This window comes from Labeo rohita, chromosome 5 (assembly GCF_022985175.1).
Source record: "Labeo rohita strain BAU-BD-2019 chromosome 5, IGBB_LRoh.1.0, whole genome shotgun sequence".
Taxonomy (NCBI): domain Eukaryota; kingdom Metazoa; phylum Chordata; class Actinopteri; order Cypriniformes; family Cyprinidae; genus Labeo; species Labeo rohita.
The window spans coordinates 3,861,325-3,880,433 of record NC_066873.1 but is presented as its reverse complement, the minus strand read 5'-3'; the positions used below and the strand labels follow the sequence as shown (position 1 = coordinate 3,880,433).

At 42.1% G+C, this 19,109-nt stretch overlaps 1 protein-coding gene across 2 annotated transcripts in view; it reads right to left on the bottom strand.

Annotated features, from left to right (window-relative positions):
- Positions 1-19,109, bottom strand: part of rgs3a (regulator of G protein signaling 3a) — a 161,245-nt gene that overhangs the window by 122,563 nt on the left and 19,573 nt on the right. Inside the window, exons 3-7 of one of the 2 annotated variants that reach the window (XM_051110231.1) lie at positions 8,132-8,213; positions 7,696-7,801; positions 5,540-5,915; positions 2,281-2,320; positions 556-821 (exon numbers count right to left, since the gene is read on the bottom strand). In XM_051110231.1, the coding sequence (XP_050966188.1) occupies positions 556-821; positions 2,281-2,320; positions 5,540-5,915; positions 7,696-7,801; positions 8,132-8,213 (870 nt within the window). Of the gene's footprint in view, positions 1-555; positions 822-2,280; positions 2,321-4,613; positions 4,679-5,539; positions 5,916-7,695; positions 7,802-8,131; positions 8,214-19,109 lie in introns of those variants that run through there. The other variant, XM_051110233.1, reaches the window with a different exon arrangement.

Genomic DNA, 19,109 nt, shown 5'->3' with positions numbered 1-19,109 from the left:
TTGTGAACAATATTTGAGAAAAACAGGCCTTTTGTGTACATAGAAAAAGTCTTAGATCTTTGAGTTCAGCTCACGAAAAATGGGGGCAAAAACATAAGTGTTGCCTTTATAATTTTGGTCAGTGTATGTTCAGCAAATTGCTGAACTAGCAGTACTGCTCTTTACAGAGTAACCCACGCAGTAAACATGCCACATCTTACGACATTATTCTCTGAAATAGTACACTGTAACTTGCAATTTCTAAAATTGTGTTTGTATATACAGTGCATAGACTACATCAGACTAGTTGTGTGACATGTTTTCTATAGAAAAACTTTGAAAAAAGGGGGAAAAATCATTAAATACTGATTCATTTGCATTGAGGATAAATATGCTTTTTAAGGACTTTATAAACAAGTTTAGTACTAGTAGGCTGCCTTTAATTTCCGATGTGAAATCTGTGTCATGCAGCAAAACAAGCAAACCATTTCACATCCCAGAAGAGATCACTACTAGATCTCAGTAGTGTTTTCTATTTAATGCTTGTACTTATTTTAAAAAATATGGGAGATTTACCTGCACAAAGATGGGGAAGATAAGGATTTTGGGTGTCACTTTAACATAGGTACCATAGTTGGTATGAGGCACGTGTGACCTCACAATGGTGCAGTTCTGGTAGTTGGCAAAGTTTGAGTTCTGTTGGTAGTTTCCGCTGTGCTGTGTTTTAGATTTGCCAGAGCAGCGCATAAAACATGTTCTGCTTGCCAGTCCAGGGGCTGTCTGGGCACTAGCAGCCGGAGGTTGTGGAACAGACGCCTGAGGTGTGGAGTACATCTGGCCACCTGGTAAAAAAGTAAAGACTGTAGGTGAGATTTTAGTCAGATAATTGATGGATAACCAAATAGTACAGAAGAGCCAATATACCCTAGAGCAGGGGTCACCAAACTTGTTCCTGAAGGGCCAGTGTCCTGCAGAGTTTACCTCCAACTTTCCTCAACACACCTGCCTGGAAGTTTCAAGTATACCTAGTAAGACCTTGATTAGCTGCTTAAGGTGTGTTTGATTAGGGTTGGAGCTAAACTCTGCAGAGACACCGGCCCTCCAGGACTGGGTCTGGTGACCCCTGCCCTAGAGCAGGTTATTTAATGTAAACTTTTCTATCGCTCTCTGCCGATAATGTGAGTTTAGTGTGGAACTAATATTTTGGCTAGACAATGAAAGATGAAAGGAGTTTGTTTTTGCAAAACACTTGAAACGGGGGTGTCCCTAGCACCTTTTTACTTGAGGACGATGTATCTGTTAAGTTTGTCTGTTATGAGTCGCACTCGCACTTTCGGGATTGAAGTGTCCTATCATTTTCAGCAGCAAGGATAATGCTATGGATGTTTTCAGTCAGATGAAACACTCTTTGAAATTTCTCCCTGAAGTAGCGGGGAAGCTAGATAAAGTGCAAAGTCATCACAACAGTGTAGCATGTTGGATAGGTGCTCACACTGCACAGAAATTGCCTGGAGCTGTTTGCAGCTGTCCTGGCTCTTAAAAGTGTTTTTTTTTTTTTGTTTGTTTGTTTGTTTGTGCAAACATACAGGGTTTTTATGCCCTTATCCGAATGGTTCTCACAGCAGTGGTGACATACATAAATTGCCACAGGGGAATTTGTTTGCCACAAATTCTGATTCACAGCTTTGCTGCCTGTTCAGATTGCATCCTATTTTGGACCACATTTTCTTTCTGTAGGGGATAAAGACTTCATCCTTAGAAGGTTCTGAGGATTTGGGACGTATTTAAATAAGCAGAGGTGACCCTGTTTACTTCCCCAGAGACAACAGACTTTCTCTGGTAGTCTCTAATTGTGGCTCTGTTAGACATAGATGCTCTGGCCCACAAATGGTCACTGAGGTGCAAGCATGTGTTCCTTCCCATTCACTATTGCTGTGCTTTCACAGCCAGAGAGGTTAAAACTAGTTTTATTAAACTATTTTGTGTACCGAAATCCACCTATATTTCTGCCAAGGTCTAAAGCATGGACCTGTCCTCCCTCTCTTCCCAAGTTTTCCTTTTAATGAAGTTGGCCATGTGATACGGCAGACTGAATACAGTTTTATGTTTTGGCATTGCAAGTATTGGTATTGTAAAATGTGCCCCTTAGACGCATACAGCAAAATCATGACTTGCACCATTTTTTTTTTTTTTTTTTTTTTTTTTTTTTTTGTATGGGCCCCAACTTTCCAAACCCTAACCCTTAACCACTGCAATACACCATGAATAGAAAATGCATTAGGATGCTATTAGGAAACTTACCTAATGTTCTGTGGTTGTCTCCATAGTCAGAGCCCAATACCTGAAAATTTAGAACAGTCAATAAGTGAGGACACAGAGACAAATTACACTGTAACTTTTTAACTGTTACCCCGTCCCCTTAGAGGGATGCTTAAGTTTACTTCACTATATTACAATTAAATCCTATTCTAACCATGACAAATTATATATCGTTGGAAAGGTATAAGACTCCTAAATAGATATTTTAACATTGTTTTTTTGTTACAAATTATGTAGGAACAGTAATAGATTAATTTATGACAAGAGTGCACCTCAAAAATCTACATCATAACTGAGTCAACTAAGTAATTTTTGTTGCCTTTTTCCCTGTCATGTTTTAAAAATTATTATAAATTACATATCAGTTGAAAGTTTAAAACCTCAAAATTCATCCAACACATTTTAAAATCTGACATTGCATTACCATCAAAATGGTACTTCAAATTCATATTAGAAAATGTATTTGTTGTTCATTATAACAATTTAAGTTTGGATAGTGCACTTTTACGTCTATGTTCAAAAATGGGGGTGGCAGTTAAAGGGTTAAGATATACTCTGGCATTTTCTCACTACTTAGTACAGTAAGTTTTTTCACAACATACCCATAAAAAGCATGTAAAGGTGCTTTTACACTGGCAGCACTTTCATTTATAGTGATTAATTATAAAATGGTTGTAGGGTGTTTGTAATTTAAAATAATTACGACCTGATTGTTGTCAAGTGTCATTTAGATGAGGAGGTGGACCACATTTACATATAAACCGTAAACAATCTATTCAGAATGGTAACCAAAACTGTAGCCATGAACTGTTAAATAATGTGACCTATTTAATCTGCATGTAAATCCAGAAAGTACCGTTTATGCACCCATTCACTTTTATTTCTGTATATTTTTTATTTTATATTTTTTTCTAGATTTTTTGCATCATAAGTTCATTGCAAAAGACAGTGTTGGTTTCTAGCACATAGAGCATGGCAAAAAGGCTCATTGCTCTAACATAATTGAATTTTTGATATATAACAGCACTGGTTAAGCAGACAATGTGAATGGTGTAAACTGTTAACGTGTGTTGTCTACATGTGCAGTGTTTTTATTAGGCCTTATGGTCACTTCTGTAGACGTTATAGAAAAATACTTTGAATCTTCGAATGGAATATGTGTGGTGTTGTGCTATGAATGGATTTAGTAAAGGTTTCCTGTAGTAGTTATAAAGCTTTTCAACAAGTCACCAAAAATTATATAATTCAAATTTAAGAACAAATGTGAAGTCTACTGCTTTGTTTTAAATAAATAAATACATAAATAATCCAGAGTACAGGGCTGTCGAGTGCGACCAATTTGGTGCAACCTAATTTCTGAATGGTGCGACTAGGTGTTCGAGGGCAAAAAAAAAAAAAAAAAATGTCTCCGCGACTGTGGTTCAACAGACACACGTTAGGCCCATATCGTGGTCTAGTCAGAGATAGTGAAGGGAGTGTGGGAAGACCGTGGCCGGCAATTAGTGATGCGCAGATGGCGGTTACATCCGTGGGTCGGGAGGGTCGGGTAATAAAAAAAAAAAAAAATGCATTCTGATTATTTTTTGCGGGTAGGTTGCGGGTGGATGAGATTAATCAATAATGACGCAAATATTAACTACATTTTCTAAAATGTGAACCCGTTTTAAATACTTTTTTCATCAGGCAAACAATTTAATTTGTGTGTGTGTGTGGACTTGTTTTTATATCCTTGTGGGGACCTAAACCTGAATACACACAGACTCATGGGGACTAGTGTCACTGTGGGGACCTAAATTGAGGTCCCCATGGGTACAAAAGCTTATAAATCATACAGAATGAGTTTTTTTGAGAAAGTAAAAATGCAGAAAGTTTTCTGTAAGGGTTGGGTTTAGGGGTAGGGTTAGGGTAAGGGGATAGAAAATACAGTGTGGAGAGTATAAAAACCATTGCACCTATGGAGAGTCCCCACAAGGATAATAAACCAGACATGTGTGTGTGTGTGTGTGTGTGTGTGTGTGTGTGTGTCTGTCTGTTCGCTTGTTCGATAAGTTGTGACAGAAAAGGTGACATTCCAGATAAAGTTTGAAGGGAGTTACGCCTGTGTTAATGCTGTTGAGTAGGGTAATATGCAGTGATGTAGTGCAGAACCTGCATATAACCATTTTTTTTTTTATCAGTCGGCTTTGAGTATACCCACTTCTAAATCCCCTCTGATGCACATCATTCAGTAGTGTCCTGTATTAGCCAAAATCATGACAGGCCACCATTTCTAATTAAATCGTATGTGAATAAATGCAACTATTCGCTCAAATCACCCAGTAAAGACTGTAAGGACCGTGGTGCAGGCTTCCTTTGAAATATGTTTGATGATTGTGCCTGAAGTGCCCGTGCCTGCTCCGTCCGCGCCAGCACCAGATTTGCTGCCTGTTTATATGCAAGAGCATGTCAAGGGATGCACACCAAGTATTAAAATAAGAATTATTATTAATTACCAATTTGAATCAGTACATTATAACAAAAACAATATATTAAAAATGTAAATAATTAGATTTTTACGATTAGAAATTTCTTAAACGTGGTGAACCCCTGTAAACTTGTGTCCAAAGATCCAGTAGGCATTCAAACACCCAACAATTTCATCAGAGATTGCGGAGAGTCATGTCCGGATGTCAGTTAACATTATTCTTTTTAGCGTGGATATGGCTTAAAAGCACAAGTGATTATAAGCTTATATAAGTGTGCAGGGATATGCAGATCAGCTGAATCTGTTGTTTAAAAAATTAACCATCCATTCATTATATCATCAAGCAAAAATAAGAATTAGAATAATTGTAAATGGTGGGTAAAAGTTAGTCTAGGGCCCTGAGAGTAGCATACAGGACAAGATAAATTATACAAATAACACTTACATTTCATAATATAACATAAAATAAAAATAACATAAAAATGTCAATATCCATATAAAAACCCCTGTAATTGTCAAGTAACCCTGATGACTTTGGTTAGATCTTTCAGGTATGTCTGATTAGGAATGGAGCTAAACTTGCCCATCCCTGCCTATAGGAAGAAGGCAGGCAATAAAGAGCAAGGCAGCTTACTTAGTTTTGAGAACTTTTAACATTTTTTCACATAGTAGACAATTATGCATAACACATGGAAATCTTTGATTACATTCGTGACATCTTATTGAGGCATTAAGCAGCCATGAGATTCCTTAATGGTGAACAATTCTTTGCTCTACCTGGCTTCCAGGGTTAATAGGTGACAGGATGATATAATCGTCCCCGTTTGATGCTTTCACACGTGTCCCTCTAAGCGTCTGAGTGCTAGTCTTGCCTTCTACTCCAGTCCTCCGTTCTCCCCAGAGGATTCCTGCTCCACTCCCTCCACCACCCACTCCCTCTGAGCTGTTGACTACAATCCTACGGCTGGTGCGGAGGTGTGCAGGCAGAGGTGGAAGAGGTGGCGTTTTGTCCCCCCGCTTGGCTTTAGAAGGAGAAACTGTAGCGTCATGGTTGGCGGGCTTGTATGAAGGATGATGGATCAACCCCTCAAAGCTGGTCTTAACAGAGGGTCCTGTACGCCAAACTACCACTGTGATCTCACTAAGACTGTTTCTGGAGAGAGTAAAAGATAAAAGAACAACAGTAGAAAGAGAAGCAAACATAAAGAGGAGCTGACTAGTAGAAATTGAAGTTATAAGTCAAATTTAAAGTAACACTGACAAAGCTGTAATACTGTAAAGCTGCTTGCTTTGAAACAATCTATTGTTTAAAGCATTGTATAAATAAACGTGACGTGGACTGCCAACTTGTAAAGCAGGTGCAGGAATCCACATCGCTCAGATGCTTCGTTAACTGCTGTTATCTCACCGCTGTCTTTTTTGTTGTTTATTTACATTAGCACATATTAACATATTCATCTAAACAGATAATAATTGAAATCAAACAGTAGTCAATGTGCAGCTTGTATAGCAGTGTATATTTACTGTCCCCTGAAAATAACTCAACATACAGCCATTATTGTCAAAATAGCTGGCAACAAAAGTGAGTACACATCATTTAACCATGCAAAGCCACATGTCCTTTTCATCATGGTCATGTTTTTGTCTGCTTGACAGGACCATACAAAGTTGTGTATCTTGTATTAGAGCAGTTAAAATTCAGTGCTTTGTGTACAATTACTCTTATACTGACCACTGGATGTTCAACAAGGCACCTCATGGCAAAGAACTCGCTGAAGATTTGAGAATTAGAATTGTTGCTCTACACAACGATGGCCTAGGCTATAAGAGGTTCGGTAACAACCTGAAACTGAGTTACAGTACTGTGGCCAGGGTCATACAGAGGTTTTCCAAGATGGGTTTCATTCGGAATAGGCTTTGGAAGGGTCGATCAACGAAGTTGAGTACTCATTCTGTGCGTCAGGTGCAAAGCCTGGCTTCAAAAAACAGATGCATGAGTGCTGCCAGCATTGCTTTAGAGGTTGCAGAAGTAGAAAGTCAGCTTGTCAGTGCTCAGACCAAACGCTGCACACTGCAACAAGTCGGTTTTCATTGGCATCATCCGACAAGGAACCCTCTTTTGAAGCTGGCTTACAAGAAAGCCCGCAAACAGTTTGCTGAAGACAACCTTCCCAAGAGCTTGGATTACTGGAACTATGTCCTATGGTCTGATGAGACTAAGATAAACTTGTTTGGCTGGTGTCCAGCATGTGTGGTGAGGAGTACCAAGAAAATTGTGTCTCTCCTACAGTCAAGCATGGTGGTGGTAGCATCATGGTCTGGGGCTGAATGAGTGCTGCTGGTACTGGAGCTGTGGTTCATTGAGGGAAACATGGATTCCATTATGTACTGTACATTTCTGAAGCAGAACATGATGCCTTCCCTTCAGAAACTGGGCCGAACGGCAGTTTTCCAACATGATAATGACCCCAAACACACCACCAAGATGACAATTGCCTTGCTGAGGAAGGTGCAGGTGAAGGTGATCTGACCTGAACCCTATTGAGCACCTATGGGGCATCCTCAAGTGGAAGGTGCACAGAATGATTAAGGCAATGCTAGATAACAATGGTTTGAAACAAAATATTGACACTTTGGACACAGTTCTGACAGTTCACTTAGGGTGTACTCACTTTTGTTGCCAGCTGTTTTGACAATAATAGCTGTATGTTGAGTTACAGGGGACAGTAAATATACACTGCTATACAAGCTGCACATTGACTATTCTAAAATATATCCAAGTTTCATTTCTATTGTATTGTCCCTTGAGAAGATATACTAAAATGACTCCTGAAATGTGAGGGGTGTGTATATAAAATATACTTTATATATACTGTGTATATATAAAATAAAATACTGGTCTGTTTTCTGAATATAAAGAGTGTTATATGTACCTAATAGCATGCGCAAGATCTACACACTTCCAATGTTTGACAGGTTGACCGTTTAACTGCAACACAGTGTCCAACTGCTGCAAACCGGCCTGATCCGCTGGACCACCTGAGAGAACACACACACAATATAAATAATATACATAATAACATAACAGTGAGTGTTAATCAGCTGTGACTCATGTGGCCTGACAGACACACAAACACACTCATACACAATTTATGTGACTGCATTCATTACACATTCTGAGACTTTAAATAGTGGCATAACAGTGAGTGTTACTCAGTTGTGAGTCATGTGGCATAACACACACACAGTGACCCATATTTGACCAAAATGCTTAATGAACCAAAAAATATTGCACATGCCAAGCCGTCAATTCAGCAGTATCCTCTGGCAAAATGCAAGCACACACACCAGACACAGAGCAGTTCTTGCCTGGATCGACTGCTTGTATACGAACAGGCGAGTCAGAGCAGATGGTGAAGCCAAAGCCGTTCTTTCCTCGTAGAATGGTCACCTAAAACACACACACAAACTTAAGAGTACAATACACTGCCACCTGCTGAAAAAATAAGACACTGCAGCTGCCCATTAGAGAAGCAGCAACAAAATTAATTTCATATTCTGGTTTGTGAATAAAGGAATTCTGCAGGCAAATATTTTTACAGTATTTAATGAATCTCGCATTGTAGATTCTACTGAACAACTGAATGTAGATTATCCCTTGTAAACAAAGTATAGATAAACAAAACATGGATGCAAAACAAATTAGAATGTTATTTAATGACTGTTAAGTATGCATACTCTTTAAATGTAAGTTTCATTTCAATTTCATCTCACAAACACAAACATCACATGAGGTGAACTAAGAGACAGGAGAGTGCAGGATCTAAATGCATTGTTCATTAAATAGAAAAAAACAAAAACAAAGAAACAAGGGCTACATATCCACCTTATTTTTCCTGTAAGAGTGTCCTTTTCATCCACGTCCAGCTATTTTTATCTGTACAAAATAGCTCGTTTTGCTGGTTGATATTGCAAATTGATGTGTCTTACCAAATTATTATTAAGATAAATTATTATCTTAATTATAAACACGCTGGTTTGTAGTGCAAATAGTTTTACTGCACTTTGTTATTTGTCTTGTTATTTCCCTATACTGGCTAATGAACTAGAAGTCCTGCCTATAGTCTCACTGCTGCGTTGAAGAATTAAGGTGGATTCTAACAGGGGTAATAGCCTGTGACGCTACCGTCAGCTGGAGTGGCTGCGGCTCCACCCACTGAGTAGCAAAAAGACTGAGTGACAGCATTGGTTTCAGTGTGAATGCTGTGACAGAACACACAAAACACCTCTGAAAGCAGAACGAGCTTTGCGATTGACTGTACAAATAGATTTGACAAGAAACCTGAGGTATATTTTTACAGACTGCTGAAAGCTACTGAAAAAAGAAGCAAATTAATCGCTGCAATTCAAAAAAAAAAAAAAAAAGGTCTCCAGGCAGCAAAACCATTTACCATCTTAAATTCTGCATAACTGGATGTATTTAAATACGTTTTTCAGCTGGATGATATGACGATATATATAACATTGATATAAGTGATCACCGGGGTTTAGACCAACCTATTTTGTGTTTACAAAGTGAGTTCACAGGCAAATTTGGTTTATTTATTTTCCCGGACGTCAAAATCAGACACATATAAGTGTTAGAAAACACGATTTCTGGCTGCATCAATATCCATTGGCCACTGGACATTTGTTAAGTTGTTAGGAACACTATATCGAGTTCAGCAGCCTTTAGTTTAAAATGATTATCGATTGTTTTACTCGTGTTTTCGCATCTTCCCTATTAAATATATTCTGAAGGCTCTTTTGCCACTCTGTCCGGCTGAGGGGGGCGTGTCCTGGTGGGAAAGTGACGTCAATGCATACCCTCTATAACCTAACAAAACACAGGTGCAGGCAATCAGGGGAAACAGGAACAGAAATGAAAAGCCTACAGCACAACATAAAAGCACAAAGACAGCACAAAAAACTCTCTCAATGCTTATCAAAGTAAAATAACTTGATTCTGACAGAGAGTTAGTGACAAAGCAGATGTGTATGCCAGTCTTGTCAAGGAAATGTGTAATGGGTCAAAGTAATGGGCAGGTTTGAAAGGCAGGGGTGTGCCAAAAGGTTTCTCGTTGGTAAAAGGAGCTTCTTGGCAACTGCGTAGGCCAATCGGCATCTGTGCATCAAAAAAAAAAAAAAAAAAACACACTAATGCAGGGGTAGCCACTCCCATCCTGGAGAGCTGCAGCCCTGCAAAGTTCATTTCCAATCCTAATAAAAACTCACCTGCCTGTAGCTTCCTAGTAACCCCTCAGACCTTGATTAGCTTGTTCTTGGTCCTTGTTAGGACTGATGTTCGCCACCCCTGCACTAGTGTTTCTAATCATTATTTGAGAGATGTGTGTGGTACTGAAAGCACTTGATGTGTTTTCCTAAGTCTGTAACACAAAGACAAGGCAATAATTTCCACTAAAAATGACCAGAAATCTAAAAACCACGATTGTGTTCACATCAGAAACAAAACATACCAGAGTCTGCACCTGAGTTAAAAAAAAATCATTTATATTATCCAAATGAAGCGAATTATAACATTAAATAAACAAAAAACAAAAGTGCAAGTGTGAAAGCTGCTTAATCCTCATCCAATGGCAACACCAGTCGTTAAGAGTGCAGAATTGCATGCTGTCAGGACCTGGCTTCAGGTCCTTGACTTAGTTTTCTCTTCTCCATGTAGCAACAGCATGCAGCTGATTTGGAATTGGTTGCTCATTGGATCATCACCTGTTTTCTTTCATTGTTACTTGTTCTATATCTGCACATCCCCAATGCCATCCTCCAGAAATTACAGTATTTTACACCTCACAAGGAGTAACAGTAAATTTTTTATGGTTACTTTTCTTGAATAAAACATCCTTGATGATGCATACAGCCTAGCAATGCGACCTCCGGAGGACGCAGCCTCAGAAATGAGACACGGCTAATGTCTTTTCCCAGTTTCGCTGGTGGAATCCTTTCTTCTCTCCATGGTTGGATCTTCTGCTTCATCCTGGTATTTGATTTTGGATTATCTTCAGATCTGGTCACTCAAGTGGACTGCTTTCCGGGTATTGACCCCTGCTACTAACCTTGATCTTGGGATTATCTCCCTCTGGTTTGGACTGTCAATCTTGTTTTGATCCACACTTGACCCTGACTCGCCCTTGGTCCTCTGCCCAGCTGAGTGGAGTTTGGCTCAAGACTGTTCAGCCTCTATCTGCTCTTGGGTCCTCTCTCTACACAGAACCTGACACATGCCAGTTGCACAAACCTGGATAATAAATGACAACAACCACATCATTCATTTGTCGTGGTCAACCAAAAGCAGTTTTATGAACAACAAAACACTAGGACAATGCCATGGATAAATCTGTAAAGCAAAATAAGCACCTCCAAAGGCTTTCACCAGTCAAGGTCATGCCATTCTTTTGCGACTTTTATTTTTGTTTTTTGGCTTGTATAAAACAGTTTCTTGCTACATCAGAGAACAAAATCAAACACCTTGCAATAAAATAATAAAACTCACTAATTTGGAAAAGAGATCTCATTAAGAGAACAAAGGCAGCACCTTGTTTCCTGATTGAGTCTCTTGTTCTTGTCTTTCTCCTTCTCCTGGCCCGATGGCTAAACATGTAACATTTCGCTGGAGACTGCTGCCCCCCAAAACACCGGAGGCAACGGAGAATGTACAGTGATCCCCTGAGGGAGCTAGGAGGAAGCCCCTAATCTCCATGAGGGAGCACACCTCCACGGTCCTGGACATGCCAGTCTGAGGATTTTTTATATAATATATATATATATATATATATATTTTTTTTTTTTTTTTTTGTCAAAATTAGTTTCCGTTTACTTTTTAGCTGTTCCTAGGTCCAATTTTCTTTTGGGCTGCTAAAAATAGTGAGCCACTCCCCAGTCAGGACTGGAATCCCTCCAGGAACCAACTGACAACAGTATAAATGGATTCGTCAAATAAGCCTGAGGGCGGCATGGGGTGATGATGTACTTCCCTTGGCAGAAACTTGTCATCCAGTTTGGAGTGCTTGGGGGTCGTTTGCTCCTGTGGCCACTCTAGTTTCAATACAGCCACCACACGAGTCACCACCGCAGGCATTTCCTCATATGTTTTATCTTCACCAGGGGAGCAGTCAGAGAAAGCACTGTCTGTTTACTTCTCAGCAGAAGCAAGAAAGGATGTGTCACTGCAGTGCACTTTAGGAATGGTGAGAGCACAAGAGAAAGGGAAGGACCCACCTCTTGCCCCTCAGCCAGATCGACACATGAACCCCATGATCTTAATGAGAGCACAAAAAGAAAGCAAGCTTACAGTGCAGTGTAGCTTTTGATAGGGAACACAGTGAGCATGATAAAATCAAAATCTAAATTTTAAGTTCAAAACAGTCATACAGAATGCAGTCATGCCTAGCTTATTCTGCAATCAGTGAGCTTGCTTGCTCAACATTTCAACAGACTGGTTCAGTGTTCCTTGTAAACTGGTCCTGCAGAGCTATCAGAGTTTCTCTGTAACCCTCCACCTCCCCCAGTTCCACCTGTCTAGATCTTCTACGGGGCTTATAAATGTCTATTCATGCAGCAGCAGCATATCTAACATGCTCATAGCAGCGTATATTTGTATCTACTGGCAGTAGCAAGTACATACTTGCTCTGCAGCAGCATGTGTAGCCAATCTAGTGTGCCAAGCTAAATATTAACATTGTCATACTATTAAAATGTTAAAAATATTCAGGAAGTCGTCATGATTAAACTATGTAGATCCAGGACGGCTCCTAAAAGGCATGCTGTACATTGATTTTTCTATCATACCTAACCCAGGCCATACATCTACTGCCATCTCTCACAATTAAAAAAACGAATACAGTTAATGAACACAAACATAATATAGACTGTCCCTACATTTTTAATGCCAAATCTGTAAAGGTTTTGTAGATTTGTGTTAACTGCACTCACCAGTGTATATCCCAGCAGCTTTTTGTTTGCTTTGGTGACCACAAGGAGGGGTTGGCTATAGCAAATCCACTGGCTTGTGGACACAATTTAGGGCCAGATTTGCTAAACAAGGCAAATTAGTGTTAAAGCGCAATACCATAAAAGCACCAATGGAAGGGGAAAATTCTGCTAGTGATTTACATTAAAGAATACAGACACAGCCAGATCATTTCATTGACCAATGCAATCTATCAAGAGCAGCGCAAATTACCACTGTCACAGTAAAGTGAGCAGACCAGAGGCTGTAGTAGAGTGCAAACAAACAGGGTTTTATTGAACAATTGGAGCAAATGATGAGAATGGTCAAATGGAGTTATGAGCAAGCTTATCTGAATGTCCGTGTCAATGGAAGTGGATGAAGAGAGTTCGTTGGGAGAATAGTTCGGGTTATCCTGGTGAGCAGCCAGTCTATGGATCCAAAGGAGCAAGGAGAGGTCTGGAGCTATCATGCGGGTGTGAACGGTAGACCAGACAATAAAGCAATGGTGGCGTGAGGCTTATAAAGGGTGGAGCTAATTGGAACCAGGTGATAACGATTAGAACTCAGGTGAGTCAGAGCGGGTGTGGCTTGCCTCAGGTGGCACGGCTGGAGTAGGTGACTGTGGTGAATGCCTGACATCACCCCTTCCTCCACTGGGTGGCTCCCGACTAGAGGTCGACCGATTATCGGCCCTACCGATTATTGGCGCCGATATTAAGCATTTTCACGATTATCGGAATCGGTTATTTTCAAAACCGATTTGCCGATAAAAATAATTTATTTTTGAAATGCGCTCTTTGGCTCCGAAGCAGCCTGTCAGAGCTCACCACTCTGTGCCCTAGAGCGGTCTCCGCCCACCGCGCATCAGATTTGTTGGAAGTCACGAGTCCGACCAATCAACTCCAAGGCTGAAGGAAGTGAAGACACAGACAGAACGTGCTTGCTGGAGCTGCATGCAGCGTGCGGCAGTAATCACTTGTCTCTCAAAGGTAAGTCAGCAGCAGAAGTTGATTGTGTTTTAGTAATTCACAATCCTTTACGGTGAAGTTGCAAAAACACCTCAATGTTATCTTGATTTCCCGGATGCGGAAAACATGGACGGAATCGCGGAATCCAGTCATATAAATGGAATGTACTGTATACTGTTAACACTAAATGCCATGGAATTTTTCAAAGTTTGGATGAGTCATCAAAGTTTGGATGAATTAATCAAAAGTAGGACCGTATACTAGAGGTCTGCATTCCCGCGGGACTCGACCAGATTTTTTGCGACGCGGGAATAAATTTACAAACAAAACGCTGTAGCGGTCGGTAACTCTGGTGTAATTTGGACGGGAGCAGGCGGTGTAATAATTTCCTTTTCCCGACGTCCTTTCTGAACAGCATGTCTGTCCTTTAGTCTTTGGCTTTACTCATTCTTATAGAGCACCTGTACGGCCTGCGCTCATGACTGTTATGCACGCATGGACTGCGGCGCATTTTATTGGCAAGGTCTGTGCACACAGGATTTGCATAACGGTCATCAGAGCGGGCTGTACAGACAGAGGATGGCACATGGCAGAGCAAAGTGTGGATGCGCTGTCCTTGAAGGACGTTCAGCTTGGACTAGAAAATGGTCAGTTTACTGTTAAGAAACCGACATCTATCATTTAGTCTATTACTACTTGTTGTTGTATTTATATATATTTTCCTTTGTGGGAGAGACGCTGAAATCGACGTCGGGACATTTTTTCGTTAAAAGTTATTTAATTTCGTCATGGCTACAAGCCAACGGATTTGTTCTTTTGCTTATAATTTTAAATGGCAAATGTAATTTTTGTTTTCAGCTTTTCCTAAGATACTGTGTTGACAAAAAATGTGACAGAGCGAGCAGAAAATGTGACAGAGCGAGCAGCTCTGCTTCCTGCACCACAACCTGGTGCTGCTAGATTGGGACTACTAATTCTTTATTAGCTTATAAAACGTCAGGGAGCTATTACATTTATTTTTTGTTATTTGTTGCTACTTGCTGTTTACTTATTTAAGTTTTACAATTGTTTACAGAATGCTGCTGGGGGCTCCCTGCACTTTTTTATGTCATTATTGTTATTATTAATATTGATGTTTATTTAATATTGTTATTATTAACAGTTCTCAGAATTAAAGATATGTTTGAAAGCATTCAAAGAAAGTTCTTGTCAGAGCTCTTGTTATTATTAATTATGACAAATTTCATTTTTACACTAGACACATATCGGTTCAAAATATCGTTTATCGGTATATTGAAGGTTGCTCCAGGACTTCGGGAGGAGGGGGTTCAGCTCCAGCTCCGGTGGTTTCTGTGGCAGAAGGAAAGCATGGTTTGAGGAGTGATACGTGGAAAGTGGGGTGAATGCGGTACCTGGGTGGGAGCTGGAGCTGGTATGTCACTTCATTTATCTGTCTCAGGATCTTGAACGGACCAATATAGCGGAGACTCAGCTTGCGGCAGGGCAGTCGCAGGTCACGGGTGGAGAGCCAGACCTGATCTCCGGGTTGGTATTGCAGATTCTATCTCCTACGAGCATCTGCAAACCTCTTGTGACGTTTGATGGCTCTCTGGACTTGATGGTGAGTTGAGTCCCACACACTCTCACTGGCTCGGAACCAGTGGTTGACAGCTGGAACATTTGAGGGTTCCTCCATCCAGGGAAACAGCGGAGGCTGATAACCGGGTACACACTGGAAAGGTGTTAAGCCGGTGGTGTCATGGCGGAGGGAATTCTGTGAGTACTCAGCCCATGGGAGGAACCTGCTCCAGCTGCGTTGATCTTCCTGGCAGTATGACCGGAGGTAACGTCCAAGCTCTTGGATTTTCCTCTCAGTCTGGCCGTTTGTCTGTGGATGATAACCAGATGACAGATTAACGGATACACCAAGTAATTTAAAGAAAGCTTTCCAGACGTGTGAGATGAATTGAGGTCCCCGGTCCGACACAATCTCTTCTGGCAAACCATAATTACGGAAAACATGGTGAAATAGATGTTCGGCAATTTCCATAGCTGTGGGGAGTCCAGGTAACGGAATGAGTTTGCATGCCTTAGAGAATCTGTTTACTGTTACCAGAATGCAGGTTTGTCCTTCTGAAGTTGGGAGATCTGTGACAAAGTCCACTCCTATGTGGGACCAGGGCCTCTGTGGTATGGGGAGTGGAACCAGTTTTCCTGTAGGCAGATGACGGGGAGTGTTAGACATGGCACAGACTGAGCAACTCTGGATGTACCTGGTGGTGTCCCGGTGCATACTGGGCCACCAGTACCGAGCTTGAAGAAGCGAGAGGGTCCGTCTGCTACCTGGGTGTCCAGAGCCCGGAGATTCGTGAACTTTACCCAGAAGGTACTGACGTTGGGAGCGTGGGATGTAGGTTTTACCATCTGGACATTCCGGCGGAGCAGGCTCCTGGAGGGTGGCGTGACGGATGTTATCTTCTATGTCCCAGGTGATGGGATGCAGGATGACGTCGGAGGGTAGAATGTTCTCTGGTTCCAGGGGTGTGTCGGTGGAATATAGACGGGAGAGAGCATCAGCCTTGATATTCTTCGTTCCTGGTCGGTATGTGATCTTGAAGTTAAACCTGGTGAAGAAGGGTGCCCATCGGGCCTGTCGGGGGTTTAAACGTTTGGCTTCTCGTAGGTATTGGAGATTCTTGTGGTCGGTTATGATGGTGAACTGATGAGAGGCTCCCTCTAGCCAATGATGCCACTCCTCCAGAGCCAACTTGATGGGTAGTTTTGTTCGGCGGGTAGTAGGCACAGGCGTTGCACCGCTGCGATCCCAGTGGTGGAGGCAGAAGGGGTGCTCGGGGTTTGGTCTTTAGCTGGTGGAAGATGGTCTTTAGCTGGTGGAAAGCTTTGTGGGCGGCGGGTTCCAGGCGAGATGTTTAGCATTACCCCGCAGGAGGGAGGTCAATGGGGCCGTGATGATGCTGTAGTTCCTGATGAACCGACAATAGAAGTTTGCAAATCCCAGAAAGCATTGTAACTCTTTCACTGTGCCTGGGACAGGCCAATCCTGGATGGCTTGAATCTTCCCCTGGTCCATCTGTACTCCCTCGGCACTTATTACATATCCGAGGAACTGTACCGAGGGCTGGTGGAACTCACACTTCTTTAGCTTGAGGTAAAGCTGGTGTTCCCGGAGCTTGTGTAGGACCAGCTGGACGTGTTGGCGATGTTCGGCCTCATTCCGGGAGTAGATGAGAATATTGTCAATGTAGAGACAACGAAGCGATGGAGATACTCCCGGAACACCTCATTCATGAAGGTCTGGAAGACAGCTGGACTGATGGAGAGACCGTATGGCATGACCCGATATTCGTAGTGGCCGGTGGGGGTGATGAACGCTGTCTTCCACTCATCTCCTTCATGGATGCGAATGAGGTTATATGCACTCTGCAGGTCCAATTTAGAGAAGATTTTAGCCCCTTGGAGTTCCTCGAGTGCTGCGGGGACCAGGGGAAGTGGGTAAGGCTGTTGTTGGATCTGTGAGTTAAGTTGGCGGTAGTCAATACACGGCCGAAGACCTCCATCCTTCTTGCCACAAAGAAGAAATTCGAAGCGGCTGGTGAGGTAGATGGTCGTATGAATCCTTGATGAAGGGCTTCAGCAATGTATTCCTCCATCACCTGGCGCTCCGGGATGGACAGCGGGTAAATTTTACCTTTGGGGAGTTGAGCTCCAGGCAGCAGTTCGATGGCACAGTCCCATGGCCTATGGGGGGGAAGACGGGTGGCTGCCTGCTTACTAAATACATCCTGGAACGCCACATATTCTTCTGGGATCTCAGGGGAGTGCTCAGGTTCGGGACTTTCGATGTGGGTGGACGCTAGGGGTACCGACAGAGTGTTCAGAAGTGGTAAGTCTTGGAGACATTGGTCGTAACATTGGTCACTCCAACAAATGACGTCACAGGGGTCCCAGTGGAGATCAGGATTGTGCTCACTTTGCCATGGGCGTCCCAGGATGATGCTGACGGTGGTCTCCTCCAGTACCAGAAACTGTAATTCCTCCTTGTGAAATAAACCAACTTGTAGTATGTCGCAGACTGAGGAGCGGTTACAGGTGGCTGGCAAGCGGCTAATCATTGGGAAACCCTGGTGGTACGTTGTAGAAATGATTCAAGTCCAATGAAGTCATCATACAAAGCCATCGCAGAGCGAATCTCCGGATTCAGTCCCTGTCGGAATGCGCTGAGGAGTGCCGTCTCATTCCAACCACTAGCCGCCACCAGCGTGCGGAATTAAATGATGTAATCCGTCACCGAAGAAGTGCCTTGTCAGAGACGGAAGAGTTGATCGGAGGTGGAAAGTGCACCTGTAGCCGTGCTGAAAACTTTAGAGAAATTACTGGAAAATCGTTCAAACGAATGGATTATTTCATTATTATTGTTCCAGATTGCTTTTGCCCATTGTAGGGCCTTACCAGAGAGGAGTGAGATGAGAAATGCCACCTTGGCGTCTTCGGTGGTGAACTGTGATGGTTGCATCTGGATATATAGACTTACTTGGAGTAAAAAGCCGCTACACTCAGCCGCTTCCCCGGAGAATGTTGTCGGCAAGGCCATGGGACTTCCTGAGACAGACGGCGGCGTTGGGGTAGGTTGTAGAGGCATTCACTGATTCCATAATGGGGTCGGGTGAAACAGGTGAACTGGTGCTCATTTCATCACGGTGACGCAGTGAGCAGACCAGAGACTTTAGTAGAGTGCAAACAAACAGGGTTTTAATGAACAGTTGGAGCAAATGATGAGAATGGTCAAATGGAGTAATGAGCAAGCTTATCTGAATGTCCGTGTCAATGGAAGTGGATGCAGAGTTCATTGGGAGAATAGTTCGGGTTATCCTGGTGAGCAGCCGGTCTATGGATACAAAGGAGCGAGGAGAGGTCTGGAGCTATCATGCAGGTGTGAACGGTAGACCAGACAATGAAGCAATGGTGGCGTGAGGCTTATAAAGGGTGGAGCTAATTGGAACCAGGTGATAACGATTAGAACTCAGGTGAGTGAGAACGGGTGTGGCTTGCCTCAGGTGACACGGCTAAAGTAGGTAACTGTGGTGAATGCCTGACAACCACCTTATAACAGTTTTTAGGACTTTTTATTGTGTTTTTCCCTGTTTCTGATTTCCTGTCTTTTGTTCCTTTGACCTAGTTTTCCTGAGTTGCCCTGATTAGTTAATTAGTTTCTACCTGTGTTTATTAATTATCTCGTTTGTCTCTGTTTAATGTTGGTTTTGCTGTGTTTTCTCTGAGCTTCTCCTGTGCCTGACTCAACTGCAGACGGAGAGCCTAAGCCTGCTGGGATACGTAAGCCAGCGCGTGGGAT